At 38.7% G+C, this 16724-nt stretch overlaps 1 protein-coding gene across 1 annotated transcript in view; it reads left to right on the top strand.

The window, feature by feature from the left end:
- LOC124607517 (tripeptidyl-peptidase 2) overlaps positions 1–16724 on the top strand; it is a 283824-nt gene that overhangs the window by 140276 nt on the left and 126824 nt on the right. Inside the window, exon 10 of the mRNA XM_047139911.1 lies at positions 11573–11703. Within this exon, the coding sequence (XP_046995867.1) occupies positions 11573–11703 (131 nt within the window). The remainder of the gene's footprint in view (positions 1–11572; positions 11704–16724) is intronic.

The raw sequence follows: 16724 nt of genomic DNA, 5'->3' as shown, positions 1-16724 counted from the left end.
TGACTACCAGTCGAAGAGCTCATTCGGTTACAATCTGTGCTTCTTAGTTTACAATACAGTTGCGCCTGGAAAGTAAACAATGCTTAACAAATGAGGGTGATCAATTTCCCTTTGAAAAATGTCCCAGGATCTCTGTCTAGAAACCAGTCATAATATTATCATGAGGAGATAATATACTGTCTTCTTCTACTATGGGAGACATTGTCACATGTGCAGTTTGCAGCACATCTGTTGTAACAAGCCTCTGCATTATTAGATTCGTGGTAGCTAACTTCATGTTTGTGAAATTGTCACCAATAATGATCACACTATTAAGGCAATGTGGTAAACCTGGCTGATACTATAGAAGGCTGTAAACGTGGAAGAGACCTCGAGACACCAGAAGGTTTCAGATATTATTGTACATTGTGTCCCGTTTTTCTTGACCATCCTAAATAACTGTTCGTCCAGATGCAAATTACAAAATGTTTCAAGCAAATGTTCTTCAGCCATCAGGGGGACATTAATCAGCATGATAGCCTTCATTGTAGCTTTGTTTTACTATAACGGAAGGCCTTGTGGAGGGCAAAAGGGCAAGAGGCAGACCTAGAAGAAAGTACATAAGCCAGATAATGCAGGACCTAGGATGCGGAAGTTTCACGGAATTGAAGAGGCTGGCTGACAATCGCACTGAATGTAGAGCTGCTGCAAATCAATCTTAGGATTGGCAACTTAAGAAGAAGATGGACAGCAGTATGACTTTTTTAAATGTCATCCTGTAAGTCATTTCCTCTCCTAAAGACCTATCCAAAAATTTATTACAGTGTACCATTCACTGAAACACAAAGTTATTAATTACACAATGTTGTGTTTCAGTGAATGGTACACTGTGACACATTTTTTAATAGGTTTTTAGGAGAGGAAATGAATTACCGAATAAAAATACAGGGTGCATTTAAGTCATACTGCTGTTCATATCTTTGTTAAAAACAAAGCTAAAATGAAGGCAATCAAGCTGATTGGGTTCCCCATGACGGCTAAAGAACGTTTGTTTGAAACATTTTGTAATTTGCATCTGGACAAATAGTTATTTAGGATGGTAAAGATAAATGGGACACCCTGTGTAGTGGTTAGACAGAGATTTAGGAACCAGGTTTTAAATTGTGAGACATTTCCATGGGCAGATGTGGACTCTGAGCACAATTTATTGGTTATGAACCATAGATTAAAACTTAAGAGACTGCAAAAAGGCAGGAAATGGAAGAGGATGTAGATGAAGATGAAATAGAGATATGATACTGCGTGAAGAGTTTGACAGAGCACTGAAAGACCCGACTCAAAACAAGGCCCCTGGAGTAGACAACATTCCATTAGAACTACTGTCAGCCTTGGGAGAGCCAGTCCTGACAAAACTCTACCATCTGGTGTACAAAATGTATGAGACAGGCGAAATACCCTCAGACTTCAAGAAGAATATAATAATTCCAATCCCAAAGAAAGCAGGTGTTGACAAATGTGAAAATTACCAAACTATCAGTTTAATAAGTCACAGCTGCAAGATACTTTCGCGAATTCTTTACAGACAAATGGAAAAACTGATAGAAGCCGACCTCGGGGAAGATCAGTTTGGATTCCGTAGAAATGTTGGAACACGTGAGGCAATACGGACCCTACGACTTATCTTAGATAATAGATTAAGGGAAGGCAAACCTATGTTTCTAGCATTTGTAGACTTAGAGAAAGCTTTTGACAATGTCGACTAGAATACTATCTTTCAAATTCTGAAGGTGGCAGGGGTAAAATACAGGGAGCTAAAGGCTGTTTACAATTCGTACAGAAAGCAGATGGCAGTTATAAGAGTCGAGGGACATGAAAGGGGAGCAGTGGTTGGGAAGGGAGTGAGACAGGGTTGTAGCCTATCCCTGATGTTATTCAATCTGTATATTGAGCAAGCAATAAAGGAAACAAAAGAGAAGTTTGTAGTAGGTATTAAAATCCATGGAGAAGAAATAAAAACTTTGAGGTTCGCTGATGACGTTGTAGTTCTGTCGGTGACAGCAAAGGACTTAGAAGAGCAGTTGAACGGAATGTACAGTGTCTTGAAAGGAGGGTATAACATGAACATCAACAAAAGCAAAACGAGGATAACGGAATGTAGTCGAATTAAGTCGGGTGATGCTGAGGGAATTAGATTAGGAAATGATACACTTAAGGTAGTAAAGGAGTTTTGCTATTTGAGGAGCAAAATAACTGATGATGGTCGAAGTAGAGAGGATATAGAATGTAGACTGGCAATGGCGAGGAAAGCTTTTCTGAAGAAGAGAAATTTGTTAACATCGAGTATAAATTTAAGTGTCAGTAAGTCGTTTCTGAAAGTATTTGTATGGAGTGTAGCCATGTATGGAAGTGAAACATGGACGATAAATTGTTTGGACAAGAAGAGAATAGAAGCTTTCTAAATGTGGTGCTACAAAAGAATGCTGAAGATTAGATGGGTAGGTCACTTAACTAATGAGGTGGTAGTGAATAGAATTGGGGAGGAGAGGAGCTTGTGAGACAACTTGACAAGAAGAAGGGATTGGTTGGTAGGACTTGTTCTGAGACATTGAGGGATCACCAATTTAGTATTGGAAGCCAGCGTGGAGGGTAAAAATCGTAGAGGGAGACCAAGAGATGCATACACTAAGCAGATCCAGAAGGATGTAGGCTGCAGTAGGTACGGGGAGATGAAGAAGCTTGCACAGGATAGAGTAGCATGGGGAGCTGTATCAAACCAGTCTCAGGACTGAAGACTAAAACAACAAACAACAGGCTCTCACAATACTGCTTCCACCTTTCTGCTTTCCTTTCTTTCCTTAGGACTGGTTTTTGTCTGAGCTCTTGATATTCATACAGGTGGTTCTCTCTTTCCTCCAAAGGTCCCCTAGTGAGATAAGCCTCTACATCCTTACATTTGTCCTCTAGCCATCCCTGCTTAGCCATTTTTCACTTCCTGACAATCTCATTTTTTAGATATTTGTTTTCCCTTTTACCTGCTCCATTTATTGCATTTTTATATTTTCACCTTTCATCAATTAAATTCAACATCTCTTCTGTTATCCAAGGATTTCTACTAGCCCTCATCTTTTTACCTACTTTGTCTTCTGTTGCCTTCTCTACTACATCTCTCGAAACTATCCATTCTTCTTTTGCTGTATTCCTTTCCCCTGTTATTGTCAGTGATTCCATAATGCTCCCTCTGAAACTCTCTAGAATGTCTCGTTCTTTCACTTTACTCGAGTCCCATCCCCTTAAATTCCCACCTTTTTGCAGTTACTTCAGTTTTAATCTACAGTTCATAACCAATAGATTGTGGTCAGAGTTCACATCTGCCCCTGGAAATGTCTTACAATTTAAAACCTGGTTCCTAAATCTCTGTCTCATCGTTATGTAATCTATCTGAAACCTTCTAGTATCTCCAGGGTTCTTCCATGTATACAACCTTCTTTCATGATTCTTAAACCAAGTGTTAGCTATGATTATGTTGTGCTCTGTGCAAAATTCTACCAGACGGCTTCCTCTTTCATTTCTCTCCCCCAATCCATATTCACCCACTATGTTTCCTTCTCTCCCTTTTCCTACTCTCGAATTCCAGTCACCCATGACTATTAAATTTTCGTCTCCCTTCACTATCTGAATAATTTCTTTTATCTCATCATACATTTCATCAATTTCTTCGTCATCTGTAGAACTAGTTGGCATATAAACTTGTACTGCTGTAGTAGGCGTGGGCTTTGTGTCTATCTTGGCCATAATAATGCATTCACTATGCTGATTGTGGTAGCTTACCTGCACACCTATTTTTTTATTCATTATTAAGCCTACTCCTGCATTACCCCTATTTGATTTTGTATTTATAACCCTGTATTCACCTGACCAGAAGTCTTCTTCTTCTTGCCACCGAACTTCGCTAATTCCCCTCTATATCTAACTTTAACTTATCCATTTCCCTTTTTAAATTTTGTAACCTACCTGCCCGATTAAGGGATCTGACATTCCACACTCTGACCCGTAGAACGCCAGTTTTCTTTCTCCTGATAATGACGTCCTCTTGAGTAGTCCCCGCCCATAGATCCGAATGGGGGACTATTTTACCTCCGGAATATTTTACCCAAGAGGACGCCATCATCATTTAATCATGCAGTAAAGCTGCATGCCCTCGGGAAAAATTACTGCTGTAGTTTCCCCTTGCTTTCAGCCGTTCACAGCACCAGCACAGCAAGGTTGTTTTGGTTAGTGTTACAAGGCCAGATCAGTCAATCATCCAGACTGTTGCCCCTGCAACTACTGAAAAGGCTGCTGCCCCTCTTCAGGAGAGCCTATACTAGGGAAATGTTCTTCAGGGCAATATTATGGAAATGGAAGAGGATGTAGATGAAGATGAGAAGGGAGATATAATACTGCATGAAGAATTTGACAAAACACTGAAAGAATAAAGTCAAAACAAGGCCTCGGGAATAGACACCATTGTGTTAGAGCTACTGATAACCTTGGGAGAGCCAGCCATGACAAAACTCTTCCATCTAGTGAATGACAGGTATGGAATGGGTGAAATACCCTCAGACTTCAAGGAGAATATAATAATCCAAATTCTAAAGAAAGCAGATGCTGATAGTTGTTGAAGTTACTGACCTATCAGTTTAATAAGTCACGGCTGCAAAATACTAATGCGAATTCTTTGCAGAAGGATGGAAAAACTGGTAGAAGCCGACCTTGGGGAAGATCAGTTCAGATTCCAGAGAAATAAAGGAATACATGAGGCAATAGTTACCATAGACCTTTCTTAGAAGGTAGGTTAAGAAAAGGCAAACCTATGTTAATAGCATTTGTAGTCTTAGAGAAAGCTTTTGACAATGTCGACTGGAATTCTCTTTCAATTTCTAAAGGTGGCAGGGGTAAAATACAGGGAGTGAAAGGGTATTTACAATTTGTACAGAAACCAAATGGCAGTTACAAGATGTGAGAGGCATTAAAGGGAAGTGGTGGTTGAGAACAGAGACAGAGACAGAGACAGAGACAGAGACAGAGACAGAGACAGAGAGAGAGAGAGAGAGAGAGAGAGAGGGGGGGGGGGGGGGTTGTAACTTATCCCCGATGCTATTCAATGAATACATTGAGCATGTAGTATAGGAAACAAAAGAAAAAATTTGGAGTCGGAATTGAAGTCAGGAAGAAGAAATAAAAACTTTCAATTTTGCTGATGACATTGTAATTCAGTCAGATGGCAAAAGACCTGGAAGAGCAATTGAATGGAATTGACAGTGTCTTGAAAGAAGGATATAAGATGAACATAAACAAAAGCAAAACGAGGATAATGGAATGTAGTTGAAATAAATCAGATGATGCTGAGGGAATTAGGTTAGGAAATGAGAGACTTAAAGTAGTAGATGAGTTTTGCTATTTGGGGAGCAAAACAGCTGATGGCCGAAGTAGGGAGAATATAAAATTCAGACTGGCAATGGCAAGAAAAGAGATTATGAAAAAGAGAAATTTGTTGATATTGTTTATTGATTTAAGTGTCAGGAAGTCTTTTCTGAAAGTATTTGTATGGAGTATAGGCATTTATGAAACCGACATGTGGACGATAAACAGTTTAGACAAGAAGAGAATAGAAGCTTTCGAAATGTGTTGCTACAGAAGAATGTTGAAGATTGAGTAGATCACGTAAGTAATTAGGAGGACTGCATAGAATTGAGGAGAAGAGAAATTTGTGTCACAACCTGACTAGAAGGACGGATTGTTTGGTAGGCTACATGCTGAGGCATCACAAGATCACCAATTTAGTACTGGAGGGCAGTGTGGGGGTTAAAAATCATAGAGGGAGACCAAAAGATAAATATGGTAAGCAGATTCAGAAGGATGTAGGTTGCAGTAGCTACTTGGAGATGAAGAGGTTTGCGCAGGATAGAGTGGCTGCGTCAAACCAGTCTTTGGACTGAAGACCACAACAAAAAATTCTTTCAAAAGAACATTAACTGTTGATACTGAGCAGTGTCATGTGAGTAACTTATACTGTAAATATCAGTACTGATAAAAATAACTAGCAGTTTCAAGATTTTTAGTGTGCCCAAGTTCTGACAGCAGGAAGTTTTAGGTTAGGTTCACTGTGCTGATGTAAAATAAAAAGGCTGCCAAGTGGTGTAGGCCATGACCATCACAGATTTTGTTGAAAATTTTTGTGAACACTTGCACATGTTCCCTATAAACATTGGTAAAATTTCACGATAATTGAGCCAATACTTCTGGGGTATACTCATTTGAAAATCCCCCATAGTCAGCTATCAATAGAGTACCTGTGAGTTTTAGGCAATTCTAAGACATATTTCTGGCAATATTTTCTTGAAAGAAGCAAAACTAGGTCGTCTTGTGCAACTTTTTGTACTCTCTTAAGTTAAAAAATAGAAACAGATTTCATATGCGTTTTTCATACAGAAATTTGAAGATCAGTTCTCCGAAAAGATAGGAGCTTGAAAATTGTGGAATTTAGCTTTTTATATATTTGAAACTAATTGAGAGATACATCTGAAACTCGGCATGTAATAACTTACCAATACAAGGTCTTAGAATACAAAATTTCGTTCTCCAGCTGCTTTCCAGTAGTTAACAAATTGAGTACAAAGTTGATGATTTTTCTACAAATGCCAAAAATTTTTGTCCCACTTTTACGAAATAGTATTTTGCAAACTCTCTCAAACCATCTTCATTATAATGACCATCTTGTAAACCATCTAAAAATAACTGTTTGGTTTTGCAGTGCGAACATATAAGGTGGAAGTGAATTGAAAATGGGCCCATATTCCTCTGGTACTCAAATTAAATGTGACATCTTTATGTTCTACAGTTGTTTAGGTAATATCAGTCTTGATGACTAGGAGGTGAGATACAGTCCGAATAAGTCGAAAAAGTGAAGAAAGGGGTGTCGTTTATCACAACTCATCATGACATATTTCACACTGTGTACCTGCTGTAACTTCAGCATCCAACTTGTTATAAACTTTACAGTTTAACTGTATATTATCTAGGCACTGTAGATCATGGTAGTAAAATCGTTTCATAACAGCTGTAGCACTCCTCTATAAATAGCCTGTGGATTTCACACCATTTCACATTGTGTAAATTTTGATGAAGTTTTTAGCAGTCTTCCTGGCATTTTTTAAAAATGGATTTATGTTATGGAGAGCTATTACAGTGAAACCTCTATATAACGTTTTTCAAGGGACCACAAATTCTGAACACTGTATAGAGGAAAACACTATAAAGAGGAAGGCTTCCAAATAATAATTATAGGGCATTACTGAAGATCAGGATACCACTAATCAGCTTTGACAAATGGTGCCATAGATGACATTTTAAATTTTCACAACATATGATATTCATTGCAAATGATCAATGTATCAACTGATTAGTTTTTTTTTAAATTAAAACGTGGTGCTCGGGAGGTGGATGGGTGAAAGTAAATGGATCAGTTTGTACAGTAAAAAGTTCTAACAGATTCTTAAGATTGACATCATTCTCCAAAGCTGACAGGTAGTATCCCATTCTTCAGTTGACCCAATTATAGAATATGAGCCAAATTTTGTTTATGATATACTGAACATATTACATAAAAACACAGTAAATGGCACAGATTAAAAAAGAATGTTGCAAAAAAATTACTTCAATAATCAAATTATCAAATGGAACTTAAATTTGCACAAAACTCTAGGAACCTAAGCAATCTGAAAATAACATACCTATGATTTTTTTAAATATTCAAGCAGGCTTGCTTGTTTTCTGTTTCTCCTAGACTCTATGGCAATCATTTCTTGCTCCAAATGAGCAAGTTGAACTACTGTTCTGTCCTCAAGTCTATGGGCCATCATGTATCTCCTGAACGTTTCAAAGGCTTCGGCTGCCTTAGTATATGAGGGTGCAGGGTCATCTTCCTTGTCACTATCACTTTCACTACCACTATTACTCTCCAAGCTTCTCTCTGCAGTCAGCTCCTCAATACTTTGTACTCCTGTGGTTTCCACGTTGTCATCCACAGCCACAAAGTCCTCAAAAGTGACAGAATCACTGCCTATTAATTGGTGAAACTCTTGCAAATCACTTGCAACTTCTTCCACAGGAGCTGCCATCTCATTCTCACAGAATCCCGCTTTAGTGAAACAGTTTTTAATAGTTTCAGCACTTAATTCCCTCCACGAGTACATAATTAAATTTATTCCCTGTAAAATGTTCAGTTTCAGTTGTGTGCTTTGCTGGCTTCCCGGTTTTCTTTGGTCCATCAAATTCAAGATCTTTTTTACAAGGGCTGTCCTATATTTAACCTTAAGGGCGTGTATTATGCCCAAGTCCAAAGGTTGCAGACGGCTGGTGCAGTTGGGTGGCAGGAAAATTATTTTAACATTTCTCAGAAAGGGTACGTCTGGTGGATGTGCCGCACATCTATCGACAAACAACAGCACTTTCCTTGCAGCACTCCCCATTTTGGCGTCAAATTCTCTTAGAAAATGTAAAAATATTTCACTCGTCATCCATGCCTTGGCATTGTTTGTATATTTTCATGGAAACGTGGAAATGTTTTTGAAGCACCTCGGATTTTTTGGCTTCCCGATAACCAAAGGTTTCAGTTTTTCACTGCCATCAGTGTTTGTACACAACAAAACGGTAAGACGTTCCTTGCTCTTCTTACCGCCATGGCAATTTTCCCCACAAAAAGTAAATGTCTTATCCGGCATTAAATTGAAAAACATGCCGGTTTCATCAGCGTTATAAATGTCACGCAGTTTGTAGCCCTGTATCAGATTAGGGAGAGTCTGCATCCACTGAGCTACGGTTGGTTCATCCACACTTTTACTTTCTCCACATTCCGATTTGTACACAACACCATGACGCTGTCGAAATTTATCAATCCATCCATTGGACGCCTTAAAATTGTCCATTCCTAACTGCAGTGATATTTGAAGTGCCTTCTCCTTCAAAATAGTTCCGTTTATAGGAATGTTTGCAGCATGTGCTTGCTGAAACCAAGTTAATAAAACTTTCTCCATTTCGTCGTAAGTAGATTGTTTCAAACGCATACGTTTCGAATTTCCACAATTCTCAAACCCTTCCATTATCGACGATCTGTTTTTCATAATAGTGTTGAGTGTTGAAGGGGCTAGTCCCAATTGCTTCGCTAGCTCCATGCGACTCACGCCAGGAGATGCCTCCACTTTTTTAATAATAGAAGCCTTCTCTTCCAGAGAAATATTCTTCCTCTTTTCACTCATGTCCACTGATGAAAGCTTTAAAAAAACGTTATATCGAAGACACACACTTACTAGGCACACGAACTGTTTGCTGCTCAGCTCACACAATACGCTACAAAATACTTATACAAAGCATTGACTGAAATGGCGCCAAAAAGATCGCAAGCAGAATGTGCGTCACATGTGACGTGACTGGGTTTTGCCACTGACATATGAAATACGCTGAGTGCGGGCTTTCTGAGCCGGTGCAAACTGTGAAACCACAGAACGGAAAACGATGTGTCTACATCCAGTCACTTAAACGTTATAAAGAGGTAAATAATTGACCAGGGTTCCAAAAAATATGAGTGTTACATGGAGGAAACTGTAACATAGAGGAAACGCAGTAAAGAGGAAAATTTAACATTGCTTATATGGGCTTTTGGTCGGGACCGAAAAAAAACGGACGGAACATAGGGGAAAACATTATATGGAGGAACGTTATAAAGAGGTTTCACTGTAGTATGTCTTCACATTGTGTAATGCTTTTGATGTGCTACTTTAATTCTGGATTAATTTATAGCATACTTTGTGTTAGCATAGTTTGCTGTTAGGTTGGAACATTAGTATACTGATGAAAAATTGTCTAACTCTGTTGCTGTGGTCCATGGTGGCTTAACCACTGCTGGTTTCTTTTAAAGTGAGAAAACCAGCACCCCCATCACCATAGGGGCCATGTCTGACAGCTATGCAACAACAGCCAAGGGCGAGTTTCTTTACCACAGGTTCCCAAGTCTGATAATGGTTTCGTTATGCAGAACCCCAAGCTGATAATACATTTCTATAAACGTCAGATGCCAGAGCCACAGGTATAAGATGTCTCTTTTAGGATACTAACCTTATATTTACTTTATTATATTTACTTTTTCCACAGAGAGTACTAGACGATTTTAGAACATGGTAAAAGAAGCTACATTTAATTTGACTGCCAGTGGAATATGGGTCCATTTTCGATCCACTTCCTCTTTTGTTGTTGTTTTTTAGGACAACATATTTAAAGTCAAGTTTTTTCCTGCACTCATAGTGATACAATTTACATGACAAGCTCATTTCGGTGATTTGCTATTGTCAAATGCATGTCTTAACTGGTATGATGTGGTCCACATGGCATCTTGAAGTGTAAATGTTGGTTGTCTTTTTGTTATGTTCACATTATTTATGTTGTTGTTGTTGTTGTTGTTGTTGTTGTTGTGGTCTTCAGTCCTGAGACTGGTTTGATGCAGCTCTCCATGCTACTCTATCCTGTGCAAGCTTCTTCATCTCCCCGTACCTACTGCAGCCTACATCCTTTCGAATCTGCTTAGTGTATTCATCTCTTGGTCTCCCTCTATGATTTTTACCCTCCACGCTGCTTTCCAGTACTAAATTGGTGATCCCTTGATGCCTCAGAACATGTCCTACCAACCGATCCTTTCTTCTAGTCAAGTTGTGCCACAAACTCCTCTTCTCCCCAATTCTGTTCAATACCTCCTCATTAGTTATGTGATCTACCCATCTAATCTTCAACATTCTTCTGTAGCACTACATTCTGAAAGCTTCTATTCTCTTCTTGTCTAAATTATTTATCGTCCACGTTTCACTTCCATACATGGCTACACTCCATACAAATACTTTCAGAAACGACTTCCTGACACTTAAATCTACACTTGATGTTAACAAATTTCTCTTCTTCAGAAAAGCTTTCCTTGCCATTGGCAGTCTACATTTATAGGTTTGCTTTTAATTTGCGTGATCTTGTAAAGTTGTTTTTTGATAGCGTTGGCTCCAGCAAAGCCTTATGTCAGAAAAGCTGTCAGAAAGTAACTTTACAGGATAATCAAAATTAAAAGTAAACATATAAATAATGTGGTTGTGCCGTAACAAAAGGACGATGAACATTTACTTGCCAAGACGCCATTGGACCACGTCATACCAGCTAAGATGTACAATTGACAGTGGAAAATTGCCAAAACGGGCTCATCATGTAAATTGTATCAGTACAAGTAAACAAATACACAGTGCAGCAAAAAACTTGTACTTGAAATAAAATTTATCGTTCTTTGACCTTATGCAAGCCATGGGCCCAGTGGAAAGGAAGGGTGTGCTCATGAACTCGCACTCGTATGCGCTTACACATTTGTGAATGACGAAAGAAGAGTGATAGATTGTAAGTTAGTGCAGTTCATGCCTATGTATAATCCATCGCGAATCTGTTAATCACTGGTTGCTTGTCCTAATTACATGTTTTTTCTAACCTAAAATGCATGTTGTTATAATGAAATAATTTTGTGATTTTTCAGCAACAATTCTGAGTGGTTTAATGAAGAAAAACATGTCATACTCACCATACAGTGTCAAGAGGGCTTTGGAAAACACAGCAAACTTTCTGGAGAATGTTGACAAATTTGCACAAGGGCATGGACTACTCCAGGTTTGCTCTCTTCATATATTTTATGACAACTTTTTAGATGGTCTAGATCTTTTTTAGATTTTATGGTATATGTCTGTGTATCAGAAGTTGGATGAATCTGCGCAGCAGGAATATGAATGATGGAAAAGAGGCCGGATTCAACAGATGTCTGTATTCATCCGTGGAATATGTGAACTATGGGGGGATGGGGGGGGGGGGGGGAAGAGGAGGGGTGGTTGTCACAGTTTTCATCCCCTACACGCACACGCACAAGAGCACACAAGCACACACCTGTACTGGTGGTAGCATAGCTGCTGGCAAAGTCATCTAAGCCAGATTGGCTGCAGCAGAGGAGCCAGACGAAGTGTGTTCCACACCATAAACTGGGATGTGGGTGGGGGTGGGGAGGAGAGGTCTCTGAAGACTAGGCTGTCAACCCCACTAGTGGAGCTAACATCAAAATGAAAGCCTGAGCCTCCAGGCTGGAGGATGAGCACAGGGTTGATACCCTGTATTGTAAAAAGCCTGTCATCAAGTAATTTAACAGGGAATGCTAGACTGCCCATACAGAGGTGAAATGCACCAAGGAACAGGAATATGGATGTACCAGTGCTTTAATTTGGAACATGGGACCTATGTGCACAGCTGCAGGAAGAATCAGATGAAGACATTCTAGATCGTTTTTACGATCAGCTACAGGTGGTTTGTGATAGAATACCTAGATATGATACCAAAATGGTCCTTGGTGACTACAAAGTGACATTGGGCAAAGAAGAGGCTTTCAGACGCATGTTTGGCAAAGAAAGTGAACCTGATGAAATTAGTAATAAAGATATGGAAAATAAGTACACTTTCTAAGGAGCTGATTTCATTTCTGAGCCAAAATGAGTCATAAACTTGCTATGGCTGCTAAAATAGTACCAGAGTTAAGAAATGGATTGTGGAACATCTGAAAGATAGGCCTGCTTTTAAAAACCATCAGAACAGCTTGAGATAGGAGTTACAAACAAAAGATAGTGAAGACCATATAGACAAAGAATGGTGCTCTATTAAAAATGCTATTCTGACAACTGCAGATGAATGAAATACTGGACGAAGCAAGGAGACTTAGAAATGAAGACTGATATGATGAATGTAGACAAGCAGTGGAACAGAAACAGGAAGCAAGACTGAAGTGCTTACAATGAAATACAAGATAAAGTCAGGAATTATTTAGTGAAACAAGAATAAAGGCAGCAAAGGCATGTAGGAGAGAAAAAAGGGAAGCCATAAAAAGAATGATGCAAGAGCTCTATCAGAGGAATGAGAGCAGAAAGTTTTATAAGAAAATTAAAGAAGGAACTCAAGTATATAGACTGGTAACGAACTGCATGTAAGAGGGACATTTGCTGGTGGATATACAAGGTATTGTGAACAGATGAAGAGAATATTTAAAGGGAATTCAGGAGGGCAATACTACCAGTAGTGAGCAGCCATTCCTCTGTGATGCAGATCCAGAGAAACAGCAATCCACATTATAGGAAGTATGGAATGAAGTTCACTGTCTAAAAAACTACAAAACTTCAGGAACTGATAAAATAAATGCAGAACTGTTAAAAAGTGGGGGAATTAGTTTCCATAAGTGAATCCACAAACTTATCAAATTGATATGAAATCTGGAAAGATTCCCAGAAGAGTGGACTTTCGGGTTAATCCAACCAATCCATAAGAAATGAGAAAAGATTTGTTGTTCCAATTACCGAGGGTTTACCGTGCTGAATGTAACCTACAAGATATTTTCTGGTATTATCTGCAACAAGAGAGTTCCATTTGCAGAAGAGATTCTAGGAGAAAATGAGTGTGGATTTCAGCCTAATAGGTTAACAACAGATCAGATATTTCTGCTGAGGCAGGTACATGATGAGGTGTATGAATATAATATTGACCTCCTATGTAGACTTAAAGTAGGCCTTTGATAGTCGTGATAGGGGAAAAATGCTAAATGATTTGCTTGTGCTTGGTATGCCATCTGAGTATGTTTCACTTATCCAAGCAATATTGGCTGGTTCCAAGGCTCCAGTGCAAGTGTATGGTTTAGGATTAGTAAAGAAGTCGGACAGGGGAACACACTCTCTACAATGCTTTTTAATCTGACTCAAAGAAGCAGCCATTTGAAAGCTTCAAATATCTTTTTACACAGGCACAAAGTGAATCCTGAAGAGTTCTCACACTCCTAATGTCAATTTGAGCTAAGGTTTTTTAACATATACTGTGGTAAAATGTTATGAATTACTTCAAAGAAAACAATCGACAATACAGATTCAGGAAACATCATTCCTGGGAAACACAACTAGCTCTATATTCTCATGAAGTTATAAGTGCTATTGTCAGGGGATGTAAAATTGAGTCCATATTTTTAGATTTCCAGAAGGCTTTTGACATGCTTCCTCATAAGTGACTTCTAATCAAATTGTGTTCCTGTGTGGAGTATTGTCTCAGTTGTGTGATTGGATTTTTGACTTCCTGCTAGAAAGGTCACAATTCATAACAACTTACAAAAAGTCTTCAGTTACAAATATCATCTTAACATCGGTCTGCTGCAGAAACCTTGAATATATTGTTAGTTTGAATGTAATAAATTCGCTTGAGAGGGATAAATCTCCTGTCCACAAATCAGCCCAGTTTTAGAAAGCATCGCTTGGTCAGAACTGATCTTGCCCTTTCTCATGAGATTCTCCAAACCATGAATGAATGTATGGCAAGGGATGCTTCCATATTACTAGATTTCCATAAAACAATTTCACAGTTCCACACTGCTGACTATTGACTAAGGCACAAGCATACTGAATAGATTCCCAGGTATGAGAGTGGGTCAGAGGCGTTTTGAATGACACAGAACTCTAGATGTTGTCCTTGTCAGTGGGTGTTCATCGGACATGAGGTTATTGTCAGGAGAGTTCCAGGGGAGTGTGATAATACTGCTGCCATTTTCTATATACATAAATGATCTGGTGGACAGGCTAAGGAGCAGTTTGCAACTGTTTGCTGATGGTACTGTAGTGTATTGAAAGGTGTCATTGAGTGGCTGTGGGAGGATACAAGTTGCCTTAGATAAAATTTGTGGTCTGCGTAATGAATGGCAGATAGCTCAAATTGTAGAAAAATGTAAGTTAATGTGGATGAATAGGAAAAACAAACACATAATGTTTGAATACAGTACTGGTAGTGTGCTGCTTGACATAGGCATGCTGATTAAGTCTCTAGGGAAGGCAAATGGTTGACTACAGTTTATTGGGAGAATTTTATGAAAGTGTGATTCACCTGTGAAGGAGGCACATAAAGGACACTAGTGTGGCCTATTATTGAGTACTGTTGGAGTGTTTGGGACCCTAGATGCCCCCCCCCCCTTTTATATATATATATATATATATATATATATATATATATATATATATATATATATATATATATATATATATATATATATATATATATATATATAGCTTATACGGGGCCATACAGACAGTTATTTTTCCCCTCATCCTGTTTGCGAGTGGAACGGAAAAGGAAAAGACTAGTAGTGGTACAGGGTACCCACCTCCACACACCATACGGTGGCTTTTGGAATGTGTACGTAGAGAATAATGTAGATGCAGAAGTAATATCTGGTGTTCCCCAAGGAAGTGTTATAGGGCATCTTCTGTTCCTGATCTGCATAAATGAGTTAGGAGACTGTTTCCAGATGACACTGTCATTTACTGTCTTGTATACTCGCAAAATGATCAAAATGAATTGCAAAATGATTTAGACAAGGTACTGTGTATTGCAAAAAGTAGCAGTTGACTCTAATGAAAAATGTGAAGTCATCCACGTGCATTCCAAAAGGAAACTGCTAAATGTTGGTTACATAATCACACAAATCAGTCAACTAAATACTTATGGATAACAATTACAGATAACTGAATTGGAATGATCACATAGATAATGTTGTGGAGAAAGTAAACCAAAGACTGTGATTTATTGGCAGAACCCACAGAGAAAGTAACAGGTCTACTAAAGAGAATGCTTATGCTACACCTGTCCACCCTATCCTGGAGTGTTGCTGTGCAGTGGAGGATACATATCAGACAGGATTGACAGTGAACATAAAAAAGGTCCAGAGAAGGGTAGTTCATTTTGTATTATTGTGAAATAGGACAGTGTGTGGCATGGATATGATACACGAATTGGGGTGACATTCATTAAAACGGGGGCATTTTTCGCTGCAGCAGGACCTTCTCATGAAATTTCAATAACCAGCTTTGTTCCCAGAGTGTGAAATGTTTTGTTGGTGCCCACTTACCATAGGGAGAAATGACCAATAATATGAGAGAAATCAGAGCTTGCATGGAAAGCCTTAAGTATTCATTTTTCCCTTGCGCTATTCAAGAGTGGAATGGTAGAGTAGTAGTTTGAAGGTAGTTCAGTGAACCCTCTGCCAGGCACTTAATTGTCAAGTGCAGAGTAATGTAAATGTAGACGTTACACAGCTAAGTCCATACATTTTGGAACATGGACGGACACAGATCTATGACCTGCATTGAAGACATACAGTACGTAGTTGCTGAGTATGGATTTCAGCATAATTCAAGAGACCTGAGTGCTGCTACACACTTTGACCATTTAGATCTTTCTCCCTTAGCTTTAGTACCCATGACCTCTGGAGATCTCCATCATATCTTCTCATGCTGACACCCTCCTGGACTTCACCTTCATTGGTTTACATAGAGCACATGCTTCCTAAAGAAATAAACCTTACCATGTGCCTAATACAAATATTTGCCTTGTATACTTTTCAAATATTATTCAGGTGTAAAATGAAGAATGGCACTTTGAAATAATAACAGTAGAAGTCAAATTACTTTGTTTTATTGGCCCTTTAGCACACAAGATACTTATCTAACAATGCGTAATCTCATCCATTTTGTATTAACAGTTATACTTATTTCGCATTCACATTGAAATACCCATTGCTACTTTGCATTTCCAAATTAAACATATTATCACTGATACCACAATCCTTT

Source organism: Schistocerca americana, chromosome 3 (assembly GCF_021461395.2).
Source record: "Schistocerca americana isolate TAMUIC-IGC-003095 chromosome 3, iqSchAmer2.1, whole genome shotgun sequence".
Taxonomy (NCBI): Eukaryota; Metazoa; Arthropoda; class Insecta; order Orthoptera; family Acrididae; genus Schistocerca; species Schistocerca americana.
This window is presented reverse-complemented; position numbering and strand designations above follow the sequence as displayed.